The sequence below is a fragment of the Euwallacea fornicatus genome, chromosome 26 (genome assembly GCF_040115645.1).
Source record: "Euwallacea fornicatus isolate EFF26 chromosome 26, ASM4011564v1, whole genome shotgun sequence".
Classification (NCBI taxonomy): Eukaryota; Metazoa; Arthropoda; class Insecta; order Coleoptera; family Curculionidae; genus Euwallacea; species Euwallacea fornicatus.
Genome location: NC_089566.1, coordinates 2,440,820 through 2,457,724, shown reverse-complemented (window position 1 = coordinate 2,457,724; position 16,905 = coordinate 2,440,820). Strand labels below are relative to the sequence as shown.

The 16,905-nt window shown below is 37.3% G+C and overlaps 1 protein-coding gene across 7 annotated transcripts in view; it reads right to left on the bottom strand.

Moving 5' to 3' along the window:
• Nucleotides 1–9,935, bottom strand: part of LOC136347076 (forkhead box protein P1-like) — a 167,315-nt gene extending 157,380 nt beyond the window's left edge. For 2 of the 7 annotated variants that reach the window (XM_066296726.1, XM_066296739.1), the window contains exon 1: nucleotides 9,839–9,934. In XM_066296726.1, the coding sequence (XP_066152823.1) occupies nucleotides 9,839–9,868 (30 nt within the window). In that variant the 5' untranslated portion in view covers nucleotides 9,869–9,934. Of the gene's footprint in view, nucleotides 1–9,838 lie in introns of all 7 variants that reach the window. The other 5 variants (XM_066296728.1, XM_066296732.1, XM_066296727.1 and 2 more) reach the window with 4 other exon arrangements.
• Nucleotides 9,936–16,905: the final 6,970 nt, after the last annotated feature.

Genomic DNA, 16,905 nt, shown 5'->3' with positions numbered 1-16,905 from the left:
GTTCAAACGGCATTTGCACATTTCATTAGTCTTGCAGTTCATCACTGGCAGGGTGGCAGCCCGTTTCCATCCACCACCCCCGTAAATTCACCTGTATACTTCGTTACGTCAAATGGGCTCAGGGTGACGGAAGAGACGACAAAATTATGGACTCTTCGTACGTGCAAGTCGCAGTTAATGTTCAACTGTTTCTCGCGTTTTGACTTCAACCACCCCCATCCCTTCTTATTAAATCCCGGATGTGTTCTCTTGGTAATCGACTTGTCATGTTTTGACACGAATTTACGATGAAGGTCAAGCAGTTTTGTAGGCGAGATTTTCCGTTCTAAAATCTTGTCTCATTATTAAATAACGATTGCCCCGACTCGTGGTGTTTAAGTTGTAACGACTCCCCTAATTCCAGAATATGAGGAGGTAATTAACAAAACACAAAGTTTTGTTTTGGGGAACGAGTCCCAAGATGTCTCCCGACAATAATTAAGGTGGGGCAATTAAATATTCATCTACACCGTGGAAGTTAACAAACTTGAAAATGCAAGACGTGCCGCGACGCAATTCAATATCTATATCCCGGTCTGGCGTCAAAATTTATCTGTTCTGTCGGTTTCAGTAGCAGATAGGGATAGAGAGAGAGACATCTTTTTTCATTGCCAGTTAGTTCAGGTGAGTAGTTAGTTCCTGTTTCTCCTTGATCTTCATCTCCTCGTCTTAATCAAAAATTATAATAACCCACGTGATCGGCCGATCTAAGCATCCGCAAGGTGATCCACTGGGAATGAGACAATGCAAAGCCGGAGATGGGGGTACCACAATTTGACGATTGGACCCAACGTACCTTATACGAACGTCGCGTGTTTCGGAATTGCAGGGTATTAAAGGTTGAAATTCTATTTTAAAATTCCTTAATAACTTTTTGTGTTATCGTACCATCAGTACCAAAATAGGTACGCTTAAGCTTTGTAAGATACCAGGTAAGGATTTTTATCTAGTTCTTGCGTAGCCCCTAGAAGGCGCTAGTTACAATGCCCCGCTCAGGTCTATTTGATCATATTTTTTTATGAGTGCAAGGTAGAATTTTACTCAATATAAGAAAAAAGCGTCTATTTTCTCCCAAAAAATGTATTCTTGTCAAATCCCGATATTTCTGTTTGTTTGCGAGATTTTCGCTCATCAGCTGGTTCGTATTGTACCATTTCAAGTCCTCAAGAACAATGGTGCCTGTGGTCCACTCCCATGATAGTGCATTACTTAGCTATTGTTATAATCGCTTGTCAAAGTAATTATACTATTTTCTTGCCAGTTGCTCATTTTTAGTAAAAAATCGTATTTTAAAAGTAAAAATGCCAAGGCATAATGACTTTTTCTTTAATGAAATGCACGATACGGTTTGTGTTTTTGCTCAAATGAACTTTATAACAACAATTATCTTTTATTTGTTAACGGTTTTTTAATTTTTTAATGATTTAATTTTTTACTTAATTAAGGGGTGGAAATGACACGACACGAATTAGTTTATGGATAAAAATCTGGCAAATGAAGGGAGATTTCGGGATTAAACCATATTTTTTTTTTAATAAAAATGAACGCCCTTTCATTATACTGGATAGAACTTGATCTTAGTTGCACTTGTAAAAAAATATGACCAAATATGCCGAAACGGTGGCTTACAACTAGCGCCTTCTAGCTACCACGTGAAAATTGGGTCAAAATTCTTACTTGACATCTTACAAAACTGAAATTTATCGATTTGTGCATTTTTTACGAAAACTGTTGGTTGTATGAAAAGATGACAAGAGTGAAAAAAAACTCAAATTATGTTTGGTATTTAAAAACGAAGTTTCGTAGAAATCGACTATTGTAGGAAAAAGTTCTGAAGAAAACGAAATTAAGGGTTGCTAATTCCCACCCTCCAGAAACATGAGTTAGGTAATAGATACCAGTACAAAATAGCGTTTGACTAGCTGATAATGTGTAGCAAAATTGAAATTTTTAAGTGTTACCGTTTTTAAGAAATAAAAAAAATGATTATTTGCGCCATTTTAAGACCCGAATATTTGGACAAGAAGGGCCCAAATTGAAAAATTTCATGCAAAGATCCCCCTCTAAAATGCCTGGTAGAGTACCCTTTCAAAAGATTAGACCATCATTCCAGAACACCCTGTATACCCACAAAAATATATTAAAGAATTTTAAACTAAAATTTCAACCTTTGACACCCAGTAATTCTCAAACAAGCACCATTAGTGAAAGGTATATTGGGGCCCACTCGTCACATTTTGGTGTCTTCTATCTCCGGTTTTGCCATGTTCCATTCCTAACGAATCACCCTATATGTGATGAAGAAATTAGTCATCACGATAGGTCGCACAAAAAATATTTGCAGGTAAACAAATCTCCCCATTAGAGTGGCCAAAGCTGTCGTTGACTGGCAAAAGATCAAATAAATTCAATTCAATCAAATTTCCTTGGCGTCTTTTGTCGGCGGCAACTTTCTACTTTTCCTGCGACTTTCACCAAATGCAGCTCCTTCAACTTCAGGAATATCCAGAGATTCCATTTTACCGCAAACTTTCAAGCGTTCAAAAATAATAGCAACTACGTCACTCGCAAGTTTTGCCTGCATAAAATTGTGCATTCTAATAGAAAATATGTTTATTAAGGTATTTAATTTAAAAAAAAAAAAATTGTATAGGAAAGGCATTGTATTGAAATTTAGATCCTTATAGGAGATTTAAATTTTATATTATTTCGAACCACTGTGCTCTTTGTCGACCGTCATGAACATGTTTTGCTGCTTGCAATTTGCACGTTTTTGCCTGACCTACTGTGACGATTAATTTCTTCATTGTTTAGATTTTTGGTAGTTGGTTTGGTATGGTAGTTGGTATTTGACTAGATGAGCACCAACGACGTTTTAATGCTGTGGACTCTGCACGATATACGTTTTGATCGAACTAATAAATTTAAAGAATATTTAAATTACCCAAACTGTCGGAAGTTGGCGGTCCCTAATGCGAACGTCTAGTTAATATTTTCAGTTAAATATTTCCGAAAATAGGAAATATATTTCAATGAAATTTGACGTTTGAAGCATATTAGGGTTTATTGCTCGGTTTAAGGGTAGGATAATCAATGTCTTTAAATATACTTTTTTTTTTTTAATCTTAGTATTAACGTTTAGAACTAACCTGAGATTAACTAAAAACGGAAAACTTTTAATAGGCAATAAAACGTCGACAAGAAAATAAATTAGGGCCCTGGACGAAAGGAACAAATCAACCCCTAAGTAGTTTCGTTGGGTCTCTGTCCGGGGGTTTCAGACGTTAAAGTGGTTAAAAGGGCATTATTATTTTATAAATAGGTATCTTGTAAATTTATATCGACGCTCAAGGAATGTAAAGTCAATGTTTAAGGGTGCCCCTCTGCTATTTAAGCTGCTTTCTATGCAACGTCTGTCCCTCATGGTCGCATCAATGGGGTGAAAAGAACGATATTTCGAAACAGCATTTTGTGTTTGGAAATTTTCATTCGATCCGTCGTTCGCAGAACGGGGTCAGGGAGAAACCGGCAAGAAAATGCAATGCATCGAACGTATGTCCGAGGGTTGAAAGTCGTGGCATTGTTGGGGGACAATTCGCATCCAGATAAGTCGAACCGTGGTCAGTCGCGCGCTATCGCTTCACAGTCCATTTAGCCTATCCAGAATCGTTCCGGACTTGGAACAATACAGGCACGATGCACGCAAGTGACCACCCAAATTGACCGTTTGCCGCCCGGACGCCTTATCTGCCAAGAAGTCATTATTCCGATGACAAAGGATGGACCGAGTCATTTCTCACCGCGAAATTATGGCCAGTATAGTGCGGCCCTACGGGATTTTTCTTTGTGATGTCTTATTATTTCGTAGGGGAGTTTTAAAGAAAGTTCATAAAACTTAGGCCATTGGCGTCGGAACTTTAAGAAAAGACGGAAAGTTCAAGCCTTGAAGATGATGTAATGTACAGGGTGGCTCAAGCATTATTCTACTTATTGATGAAATTCCATAGAATTCTTTCTCTCGCTCTCTCTTTCACTCTCTGTCGCGCGCGCTCTCTCTCTCTCTCTGTCTGTATCTGTCTCTGTCTCTCTCTCTCTCTTGCGATTTGTACTTGTAATAATTGCCTCGTTTTATTGGCAATAAAATTCATTCAATTCGCAATAACAAAAGAGAATTAGTATCATAGAGCCGGTAATTCGAACCAATTATAGATATAGGCTAAGCTTGAATAAAGTATGGACTGGCGAATGACAGATGGCAAACAAGCAAATTATTTTAACAGAAAACTGGTCATCCGGACTCTCGATTGTTGGTTTTACAAAATCGCATAATTATTTTAAAATAGCGCGATCCTATTTAGAGTGCTCTCCTGTTATTTGCCATATGTTAAAAAAGTAAACAAGCCCATCTGATGCCATTTATTGCGTGCACTGCTCTGCATCATTTTGATATAATCTATTGACTGTCGTAATGAAGTACTTGCTCTAGATTATTTTTAAAATTAATACCACTTTTCTGTTTGTTCAGGTTAGTTCTGATTGTTACCGTTTTTTTCGTTAATAGATAAAAATCTTGCCAAGCACTTCAGGAACTACTCGGCCAATGTTTGCTCCAGTTTAAAGTGCCATGCAAATTAAGTGAAATGCTTCCATTCTGTTCTTTACGCATACTTTTTAAATCTAATTTGTTACTAGAACCCTAATTAAAACCTATACCGTCCTCGGAAATCATTTAATTAACGCGTCCACATCAAACACATATCTAGGTTCCAGAAAATAAAAAATAAACTCGAATAAGTACTTCTGTAGCTGCTCGTACGGATTATGTTGAAGACAGTTTCAAATAAATTGTTTTATGTAAATTCGTCAAGCTCTATCGTGAAAGCAAGAAAGGAGCTTTCCTCTTAGGCCTATTTCCCCCTTCACAAGAACTTTCTAACAAGTAGTTGTATATCCGGTCTTAAGATTTACAGCAACCCCTTTAGAGCGGCAGATAATAAAATAATTTATCAAAAAGGGCACTACGTCGTTCTGAATTTTTACTGAGGAGGGACTGGTCCAGTTTGTCAACTTTCATAATTAAAATTTAAGGTGTGTTTTGCGGACATGATGAAACGATATATAGTATGCATGGATGGTTAGCAAGGACCTTAGAACCGATTCGATGTACAGGGTGGTTCTTAACAGACGATAGAAAAGGACTGGGTCAATTACGAGCTCATTTTAGGATAAAATTTCATATGAAGGCATGTCCTAAATTGTTTTTGTTTTTATTTACAGGGTATCGAAGCTTTAATTTTTGTCGATTTTCATTAATTTCTCTGTTATTTGCAAAGATAATTAACTCAAAATTGCCGGTAACAATTATTTTAGCATTACGGACAAATTGAAATAACAATTATTTAAAATACTCTACAGTGTGTTATTATTTTTATTGTCGCTCTCAATATTTTGCATCAAGCTTTTTTTATGACATTTTAAGATTTCATTCATTAACTTAATTTAACCTTTTATGTCTTTTATTAACCCTTCTGCCTCTTCAGCTTCTTCTTTAGGAACAATAGTTTTGGAGATATTTGCAGAAATTCAAACTACTAAAATGGATTATAATCAAAGTTATTGCCAAAAATGCCTTCCTACGAAAATACAAGATTTTGCCCTGATTATGGACTGCCGGACTATGAAAAATTCCAGGTGATTTCTAATAGTTTTAACGAGAATTTACAATTTTTTGCAAAATTGCAGTATTCACCACCTTGCCGTTTTAGCATATCCTGAAGTCTGTCGGAGCGAACGTGGACAGATATTTTTGCAAAAGTCTCTTAAACTATTGTTCCTAATAAAAAAAAACTGAAGAGACAAAAAAATTCATAAAGGACACAAAGAATTAAGTGAAGTTAATGAGTAAAATCTTAAAATTTCATAAAAAAAGTACGGCGTAAAATATTGACAGTAACCACAAAAAAGTAATACTCCGTAGAGTATTTTAAATAATTATTATTTTAGTTTGTTCGTAATGCTGAAATGATTTTTACTATTTATTTAGAATTAATTATTTTTGAAAATAATCAAAATCGAAATAAAAACTAATTTTCAACATCCTATAGATAAAAATGGAAGCAATTTAGGACATGCCTTTATATAAAGTTTTTATCTTTAAACAAGCTTATGATTCACTCAGATCAACTTTTACCATCTGTTGAGAAACACCCTATATAATTCGCTTTAGGTCTCCATTCCTGCTTGAACGTCTTCATATTGCCATCGAATTCAACATTTTTTTCTACCAATAATAATTAAATATAACAGTTTATTAGATCATTACCGCATTCCCAAATACAAATGAATGTTTTAATGCTTACTATTTGGACTCGTTATAGATCTGGGTCAAATTAATGAATGCGTTGAGGTGTCGAAAATATAGGTCCAATAATAATATAAACAACTCCGAATATCACCAGTAACGTGAAATTGTACAGAATCGGAATAACAGAAATGACAGGAGGTACAGATTGGCTAAAAGGTAATAAATCTGTGTAATTTAAAAAGCAACAAAACGACACTTAGAGCGGAATTATAATTATCAAAAAAAGACAATTTTTTGCTCATAACCGCCTTTCTCCATCATGGATTTAATGGTTTCAATCTGCTCCTGATATTTTATGACGCGTTTCAGACAATTTTGTTTTAGATATGTCTTTAGTTCTTTATCGAAAATATAATTTTAAGCATAAATCCGCGGAATCCGGAACTTCTACACTATGATTTGGATTTCGGAAACCATGGGAGGTACAGAGTGGGCTAAATTGTGGTAAACTTACATCAAAACTTCGAGAAAATAATAAAAAAAAAAAAAAATTGAAGATAGTTCATTGAAGACTAAACGTCGAAAAAAAAACTCTTTTCTCATTTAATCAAATATGTTTTTAGTACCACATCCGAGGTTCCTCATATTAGAAACATTACGACATATCACTGACAATTTGAATCAGTTTCAGAAAGCCCTCCTAAGCATCGTAAACCAATGTAAACGGCGAAGAAAAGCATAAAGAAATGAAGGCTGCTTGAGGAGTTAAATGAAATGGGTAATTAAGACAAACATTCGGAGGACACATTCGAAGTTGTGTATGAGGACGAAGGACAATAAGGGAGAGTTCGGGAATTAATTAAATTGGAGGAGGGATTTGCAGGAGTCTTAACACCTCTCTGCGATATATATGGGTTCTATGCGCGGCACCCCAATAATCTATTCCCATAAGCACATTGAAATATTAAACACGTTCTTATCTTAATTGCTATTTGCAGATTATTTATGTAGTTTGGTCAGAAAAGCATTAGTTCGGAGCTATATTGTCGCGGAGCGGCGTCTTAAGGTGCCGAGATATCCCACCGGAATATATTAGGAAATACCTCCGGTGTCACTTCTTAGATAGTTTCCTTCCAATAACTAAAGGGTGTACTTTACATAACGTTATAAATTACGACTGGAATATTTCATTTTGCTAACTGAACGTGAGACCTATTATCCTTTATTGCTTGCCTCCACCTTTTGTCCATTTAACTACCTCATAACTTTATCCGGAATGCGTTTTTACTACTTATATACTAGGTCCAAGGTTTGGTCACGTTGTTTCATAAAATCTCAACAATAATGTAAATTCTGGCGGCGACAGTGGAAATGGGTGCTACACATGACGCAGAAAATATGTAAAGCTTATATAAATTGTCCCCGAAGAGCGAGGGCGCAGCGCTGCCATTCCGGGGACAGCTTTTAAGCAAGAAAAACACCGGCAACAGAAAAAGCAAATGTCCCGTGTCGTAGAATATCAATAATATGTAGATCCGGCCTTGATAACTGAAATAAAGTAAGGACCGAAAAGGGGGCTCTGGGGGCATATTAGTAGCCCGGCCCGATTGGAACTCGACGTGCTTTACACCTAAATCCATGTTGACTCGCTAACAATTCCGACAGTCCATACAAATGCGACGACATTAACCTAACGTATGGGGGCTGTTATGCTATCCCCATCCACATAACGTCCGATATGTGGCTGATATTTCACTACACCTTTTCTACTGAGACAATGGGGAGTCAAAGGAAAGTTTTTTTATCCTGAGCGATAACTTTGGATAGCCCCCAAGCTACCTCTAGATTCCAAATTTCTATAATGGCTGTCCGTATCATTCAGGGATGATCATTAAAAATATTCTTATGGCAGTGTACACAGGGAGCCAAGGAACCTTCAGACATATTGCACTAAGCAGAAATCTGTATGTAAAGTTAGAAAGATATTCATTTGGTACCTAGGTGTGGAGCCCGTCCCGACTTTGTTTGGACCCTTTTCGTCCACCCTGCAGAGTGGTTAAGACGGCTTTTTTAACCACGACCTTTTTGTCTGAAAATTATTTTTCTAACGTGCACAGGGCCCGAAGTAATTAGGGTCTAGAACTAGGATGCACCCTGTAGGTGCAACATTTGAGAATTTGTATTTATGATGTCTTCGATGTGTTTATTTTTAGGGAAGAGATTTCACACTAAATAACATATATTTTTAAATATTACATTACCGATCACTCGAGCTGTCGCAGAAAACCGCACTTGAGGTTCCTAGTAAAATGGACTACCTTGAAAACCTTTCGAAAATAATGATAGGAAATCGTGAATTGTGCTAACAGTGGAAAATTTAAGGGTTTAAACATTTTAAAGTTCTAATTAATTAAAAAATAAAATAAAATTCCCATCTACTGAAGCAAATCAAATTTAAAATTCAAGGCCCCACGAAAAATCAGTATGTAGTACTGCAAAGCTTTCCTGTAAGCAACAAATTTCAAATCCGGAATCCATAATCCTGTATAACACGAAAATGTGCAAATGAAGAAATCGTTATATTCCCAGAATAATGAAAACAACGTTTTTTATCGTGTACATTTAACTCACTCAGGAACAAAATAATATCAAAATTTAAACGAAAGTTGCTGGATATAATAAAATTTATGTAAGAACGTGTAAGCTGCCAACTGGTGATTTGTTTATTTCCGTCTAAATGAGAAAGCGCACGCAATAATTAACTCGTAGCTGTTAATGCTCCTAAATACCAGTTAAGTGATACTGGGTTGGGAAAGGCAAATCTGTTTGAAAACCTCCCGCCGACACGGATTCACGTGCTACGTAAACAGGGGTCTGTTTATCGAGAAACAAGAATGGTGTGTTAAAAACAAACACGACAAAAATAATTATCTAAGTCCAAACAAGGAGAATTTTTAAAATACTCAATCAAACGTCGGCAATTTATTCAGAAATCCAAATACCTCGGCACAATTAAAAATTTGTCAATTAAAAACGAGCGGTGCATGGTGAGCTTGCAGAAGCATCTTTGCGCTGAATCTGTGGGCGGTGGGAGGAGCAGTTGGAGATGCAAAGACGTCCTCCTTGGAGGCGGCTGCATCGTCCCCCCTTTACTCCTCAATGCGCCGCCGCCCCTCACCTGCCCCACATTAAAAAACATAACTCTTTGACAGTGTTGCCAGCCCGACCCCCTCCCCTCCCCCCCCCCTCCCCCTCGGACCCCCAATTACTAATTTTTCCGTAATGCAATTCTAGCTAGTTAATAGGATAAATCTGGAAACAATGTCCCCAGCGAAATAAGTTTCAATAAAGGAATGCGCCTCGTACTGCAACGGATTATGACAGTACCTAAGTGGTGATTGGTGGCAACAATGGTAAATTGGCGCACATAAGAAGGGCAACAATAAGAGGTGCGGTAGAGAAAAGTAGTGCAGAAGTGCATGTTGCCAAAGTTACCTGGATGGGCCTCCAGCGGGGCTCCAGCATGGAGGAGATGCGGCGGATCTGTGGCACGTGGTCGACGTGACCGAAATCGGGTAGAGAGACACGGCCGGGAATTCACGCCGGTTGATATTAGACTGTGGACAACAGCTGCCAAAACGGCGGCTTCCCTACAAGGCGGCGGCGCACTTTATCTCCTTATCGTTATAGGTTCGCTTCGCAAATGTTTATTGTTAACAACAAATCTAAAGCCCTCTCAAAGCTCAAGTTCTAATTACGCTACAGCCAGTTGCCCTTCTGTTTTCCCAAAATTCCATGTTTGCTCTTGACAGTAAACTTGGGCCACATTACTAATCTTGACAATAGATTAACTGATTATGGTGCCGCTTCTTTGTAAATAGATTTAACGAGAAGATAATTGGGTTTGACCGCACAATAAGAATGAGATAGTCCTGTAAAGCGGACAATACATCATGGTAATTAGGTGCAGAACTATAAAACTGGTTAATTTAGATCCTATTGGCAATCAAAGGAGCGAGCAGTAAAAAAGTTCATTCTAGTCCATCCACACATAAAGGAAATGTATAGATTCTGATGTGCGGTTTTTCGATGTAGTCGACTCATATGAATTTTAAGTTGAACCTGTATACTTCAGATGAGGTTCTGGTTGCAACATGGGTCCTGCAGTTCTTGAGATAATTCAGTGAAATTTTTAGCATGGGCTGTTTATGGTGGCCAGTGGTTTTGGCATGTCAAAATTATTTTAAGATCTACAGGACGATAATTTTTCGGGGACCGAGCTCCCTTTTGACATCTGCAACTTTTTTGTGATACGTCACTAATTACTTATTTTCAATACTCCCCTGCTCGATTGAAAAGCTCGGATGTTTTCCGTCATTTTTTTTTTTTTTTAATAAAACAGATACAGATGCGGAAAATTGAATAAAGAATATTTTTGAAAATAGATAGTTAACCGGTAAACCACAACAATTCTGGGTAAAAATATTTAAATAATATAGTGTAGAGCTCATCAACACGAGAAACGCGATCTGCTTTTAAAAAATATTTCTAGTTGTTCTCGAAGGATTTGCTCTCGAATTTGGTAGGTAGCGAAAAGGGATTTTTGAGCTTTTTTCGGTCTCTACTGATATCAACTATATTGAACCTGGATATTAGCATATGTTACTAATTCTAGTTGCATTAATTGTCATATCTATTGCACCCTGGCCCATATCCGCCGAAAGCATCGTTATGTTACTAGTAGAAAGGAAGAAATTTAAACAATTAATAAATAAGTTCTTTGAAATGCAGTTTTTGTAGTAAGGCCTTGGCGTGAGTCGAATCTACACAGTTTTGTCAAATATTCTATGTAATGACAATGCAACTAAATACCCAATTTGGGTCTAATACGCAATTTCTAAAATTAATTTAGAACGTTAGATGCGAGTAAAACTCGTTCTTATTGCTACAAGAAAACTTAAATTAAAAATCAAAGGGAAAGAACGGACCTCTTAGGGGATTTTCGGAACGTTCATCGTGGTACCACAAATTTTGGTTGTTTAGTCGTTTTGTATTTTTGGGATAACTCATTTTGAGACTTTCAAATTTACGAAAAAAGGTGTAACTTTCTCACTATTGTGGAAAGGAAGGAGATATTACAATATGACAACCCCGTTTATGGAGCTTTATGGAACTCATCGAAACGATTAGTTGCAAGAAATCCCTTACCGCTTTTGACCAACGGATTGCTCAGATATCGACGACCAACATTTAAATATTGGCAGAAAGTCGGTACCATTCTCCTTGGAAAATTTCCAGGTTAAGGAAGTGTGTTTGATTCCGATCTATTGATTTGTACCTTATTCTAGATCACGAGCCTTATAAATGCATTTTAAGACACTTAAAAAACTTGCGACTTACAAACCTACTCTCCGCTATAACTATGGCTCATAACTCGACAACGTATGACTCACCATTATTCGATAATTGATTTTCTGTGCTGAAACATCACTCACACTCAGATCAGAAACACTAATCTACTGTCAAGATCACCGTCTTTCAGATGCCATTTTAAAAATATTAAAATCATTCGCTATTTATTATTTCATCAAAACAACATCATTATCTCCCGACCAATGAAATTTCCGATAGGTCTCCCTGCTTCGTCGGCTCCTGCGCCGGTTTTAGGGAAAAAATGAAAAATAACACTTCACTGGACAAAGGAGCTTGAAGGTGATTAATTAGTTTCTGTTTATGGATTGTTTGTCGGTTGTAAATACCACCCCTTGACCTGGGATTGGACCAACGTATCTTGATTTATGGTGGTATATGATGGTTAAGTGAATGTATGTCGCGTTTTTAGGAGTAATTGCATTCAATGCTAGGAAAATCGATGCTCTATATTCCAACTGTTGCCCTATATAAGTGCAACGTCATTGTTATGATGCTTTCATTTGGGGGAGCGGGCTCTATTACATGGGGGACCAGATGGCTCGCCATCTCCCAAGGTTAAACAGTTAATGGAATATTTTACTCTTTTCAAACATGACTGTATATTTCGCTTTATACCAAAACTATACGGTAAAATTTATTAAAAAGGGGGCGGACAGAAAATCTTCATGTAACTGGTGTATCATCGTCCATTTTACATAATTCAGAGCAAACATATGAAGCAAACAGACGTCGAAAATTACAAAAACAAATTAATTCAAAGGAAGACGCATCCTTTGTGTATTTAGGCGGACCAAAATTCAAAATGGATTAGCGGCAATTTTTAATGTGCAAATAAATCTTGTGGAGTATGAGTTTTCTTTTTGACCGTATACGGACGGTTGGAATGAACGTAGGGGTAAAGAAAGGCAAATGCGGGATGCGTGTTTAGACGAGATAACTGGCCCTTTATCTTTAAAGCTTTTCACGTGGTAAGCTTGACCGATTATTTTGTTTGTACGACAGTAAGTATTCTCCTTCTGCGGCCGTGACATCTTTGATCTGCGGCAAATCCCGCATGTCTGAGAACAACTTTTAATATCGAAGATGTACTAATTGACGGTGACGTCCTGTTTGCTTTAGAAGATGGATTAAAATTGGAGCAATGATTAAGACGGGAGCTTTTTAATAAATATTTAATATCATCGGGGGTGGTGTGTTAATAAAGATGGAAGACAATTAATTGACAAATCCATCAGTTTAAATTAAAAACGGCGACCAGATTTGTCTTTAATCATAATTTAAAATTATATTTTGCACGTGGGAATTAAAAAGTTTTTTCTCCTTTTTGACTTGCCCTATCGCCTCGACCGCCCTTATTAGCTCTTAATTATTTTCGAATTATCTTGACGGCATACCGAGGCCCTCGTATTCATAATATTAATAAAGTTTAATTTTATAAAATTTACCGAAGGCCGACGTCTGTTAATTGTAATTAAATATCTGAAATGGCTAAACGTCATCGGAAGTTAATCGCTGACCCTTGAAATGAACGTGACGATTCTGACTTCAGCTTAATTCACGAAATACTAAATTTAATTGATGTTTAATTGTTGTTTGTTGGCAACGTTGAAAACGTATCATTTATGGCGAGGAACTTGGTGTCTTGAGTCAGTCGTTTCAAGATGAAGTTGATTTATTTTATCGGAAACAAACGGACCTAAGGATAAATAACTGTCGCGCTTATTGCAGAGAAATATTAAAATGAAAATAAAAATAAGGGAAATGTGCATAGAATGTCGCAGTGGACTGGAGAGAACGCTACCCCCGATGCCTTAGGGCCAAAAAAATGATCCGGAGTACCTCAATTAAGTTCCTGAGGCCTCGGAAGCGCGTTTTTGACTTACTACATTTTACAGCACTTTTAAAATCACAGAAATGAGCCCTTATGTGGCCTCATAAGGCGTAACGCATAAGATAAAGTACCAAATGTAGGCAGTAAGCTTTCCCATTCAAAAAATGAGCTACAGAAAAATGGCGGGTATTTAAATTCTGGTATAACATAATATGCAACACTCCCTATCAATAAACAAAAAAGTAAATATTTTATTTTTTCCCCTCATCAGCTTTTCCGGTATATAAATTTCGTCACGATGCCGCGTCCAAAAATATAAACAAACAGGAGATTAAGATTTTAATTTAAATTATTAATTTTAACAACATTAACAGCGATTGAAGAAAAATTGAAAGTGTTGTACACATTAGAGTTATTCCCTTCCGATATACATATTCTCCTTTCGTCTTTCTACTAATATCTCCTCAGTCCTGAAGATGGTGACAGAATTGTTACCGAAACGTGAACGACGGTGTTCGTCCTTGTTAACCGTTAACACGTACGTTGGCGCTCCAGCGTTAAAAATCTTTGCTTTATTAGTGTATAGGAACGATAAACTTTTAGCTCTCAACCAAATACGGTTTCCGGCATGCAAAATGCAGGTTTTTTACCAGAGGAGACCTAAAATGTTTATGCAGCGATAAGGGATATCCACTGGCTAAGTACCTGTATTATTCAAAACATGAAGATTAATGGCTGTCTGATATAAATATATGGCATTTTATTCGGTGATCGCTTGATTTTCCTCGAGCACGAGCTTTACAGATCCTCTTAACGTTCGCTCGTCAGGAGTATATACATAAGATTAATCGTAGGCTTTGTTTATCCTATGTAAATGCTATTAGCGCATTTAGTACGCTTAACTCTCTGTGCTCAGGCATTTATTTGGTACAAAACGTCGCTTCTAGTGATTTATCATGCATCTCTAATAGAGTGGTTACTTTGTTTTAGAAGTTGTTTTTACTATCTCCGTCGAAAACACTCCATCCCCATCTGAAAACGCGAGTCGCTCATTATTCTCTATAGATGAAAAATAAGGTATGTCTCGGTTTTTGTCTCCATTGTTCGAGCTAATAAATTCATCGATTAGTTTAAATGAGTCCGATGTAAAAGACTAATTCCGTCAGTGCCCTAAAATGCTCCAAACGTTATTAAATTGTTTCCGAAAATAATAACAGGGGAAGTTGGCACCCAACGTGCCAATAAGCTTGGGCGGAAAAAATCCTTAACATTCGCTAATAATATCGAATGATTGAGGGGAGTGATAAAACGCGGGGTAGCCATGAATCATGAATCAGAAAAAGGGTCGTGCGACAGCTCAAAACAAAACTAAACAACACATGGAATTGCTTAAAACCCTTCTGAATGTCGCTGATGAATTTCCGAATCCGTCCGCTCGTTTTATTTTCCCAACGCTAAAGTTTAACGCAATAGAAGGTTAAAGGGTGGAAGGTAAAGGGGAAATGCCTCATTCATAATTAGAGATAAGAAAAATAAATGACAATCAGCGGCGAAGTTCATTAGAAGGTGGAAAAGCCAGAAGCTTCGTACGAACCCGGAGAAAAGGAAGACAAAACGATACTACCTTGTTTTTAATTATTGTCGGGAGATTAAAACGTGTACCCGAAATGCAAGAGGATATTACCTCATTTATAATGGGGCGAAAAAGCCCAACTTTTACCCTTTCGCGCCCCCGTTCTTCCCGAAACCTCAACCTGGTCACCCGGCAAATTATAATTCCGTTCCGTTCTTATTATGCTGCTTAGAAAGTTGAGAAAACTTTATTAATAAGACTGCGTGAAAATTCTTTCTTATCTGTCTAAAAGGAAATTGTTACGAGTGCATTCTGTCATGCCAGATTAACCCTTTTTTACATCCACAAAGTTTAAATAACCCACCGGTTTTTAATATACGAGGATAGCCCCAGAAGTATCCGACTTAACACGTAAAGAAAAAATCTTTTTGGCAAATATTACATTATTCCTCGACATAGTTTCCTTTGAGACTGACACACTTGTCTCGGCGATGATCTACAGCTGCTATACCCTCTTCGTAGCACGTAGTTTCGATTGCTTTAAAATAGGCATCTACCTCGAACTCCACCTCTTCATTATTGGTAAATCTCTTTCCATCGAATCATTTTTTCCATGTTAGAAACAGATGATAATTCGATGGGGCTAAATCTGGCAAATAAGGTGGATGACGGAAAAGTTCGAAACCAAGGCAGCTGCCTTTGGCCATCACGATGACGGGAATGCAGACTGGTGTGTTCCCTAGATGAAACAGAACTTTTTTTTCGCTAAATGCGATCGCTTTTTCCTAATTTCTTCCCTCACGCGCTGCAATAAATTTTTATAATAATCCCCGTTCATTGTTTTTTCTTTAAAAACAAAATAGTGAATAAGAATTTCCCCACTTGCTTCGGAAAACACTGCAGCCATCACCTTTCCTGCAGATGAAACGGTTTTCTCCTTCTTTGGAAACGATTCTCCCCTTTGAGTCTTGATTGCTCTTTCGCCTCAGGGGTGAAATGATGGAACTAGGTTTCATCCATGGTTATGAATCGACGCAAAAACTCGGCTTTATTGGTGCGAAATTTTACCAAAAACATCCCTGAAGCATCTTCACTATTTTCGTTTATCCTGCGCACAGTTTTCTCAAATCCAATCGTTCGGTCAGCGCGATGTCCAATATTTTTTGAAACATCTATCATGTCTGTTAAGTCACACAATTTTAGCCGACTGTCTTGCAGTACAGTTTTGTGGATTTTCCCAACAATATCTGAAGTGGTCAAATCTGGAGTGTCATTGAGTCGACCACTGTACAGTTAGTCTTGGTACCTCGTAGGGCCGCGTTTAAACTTTGCCACAAATAATTTATAATTGTTAACGGAGGACCAGATTCCCCCGAGCAGAATCTAATTTAGCTTTGATGTTGGATGAACTAAAACCTTTCACATGAAAGTATTGAAGCACGTATCGTTCATAAAATCTCTAAAAGTGTTTATGGAAAACAGCTCCGCAACAAGCACAAATCAGCGTAACACCCTCAATCTTTAGACATAAGCTTTTTAAGGTTAAGTTTTTGTAATATGGGCATAGTTTTAATTAAAAAATCGCCATCTATACGCCAGGTCGGGTACCTCTGGGACTATCCTTGAAGTTTATTGGTGAATTTCATTTTACTTTCAAACATAAAATAATAACAATCCCGAGGCCCAGATATAAACACGAATTAAACGACAAGGGAGCGCTGCCAA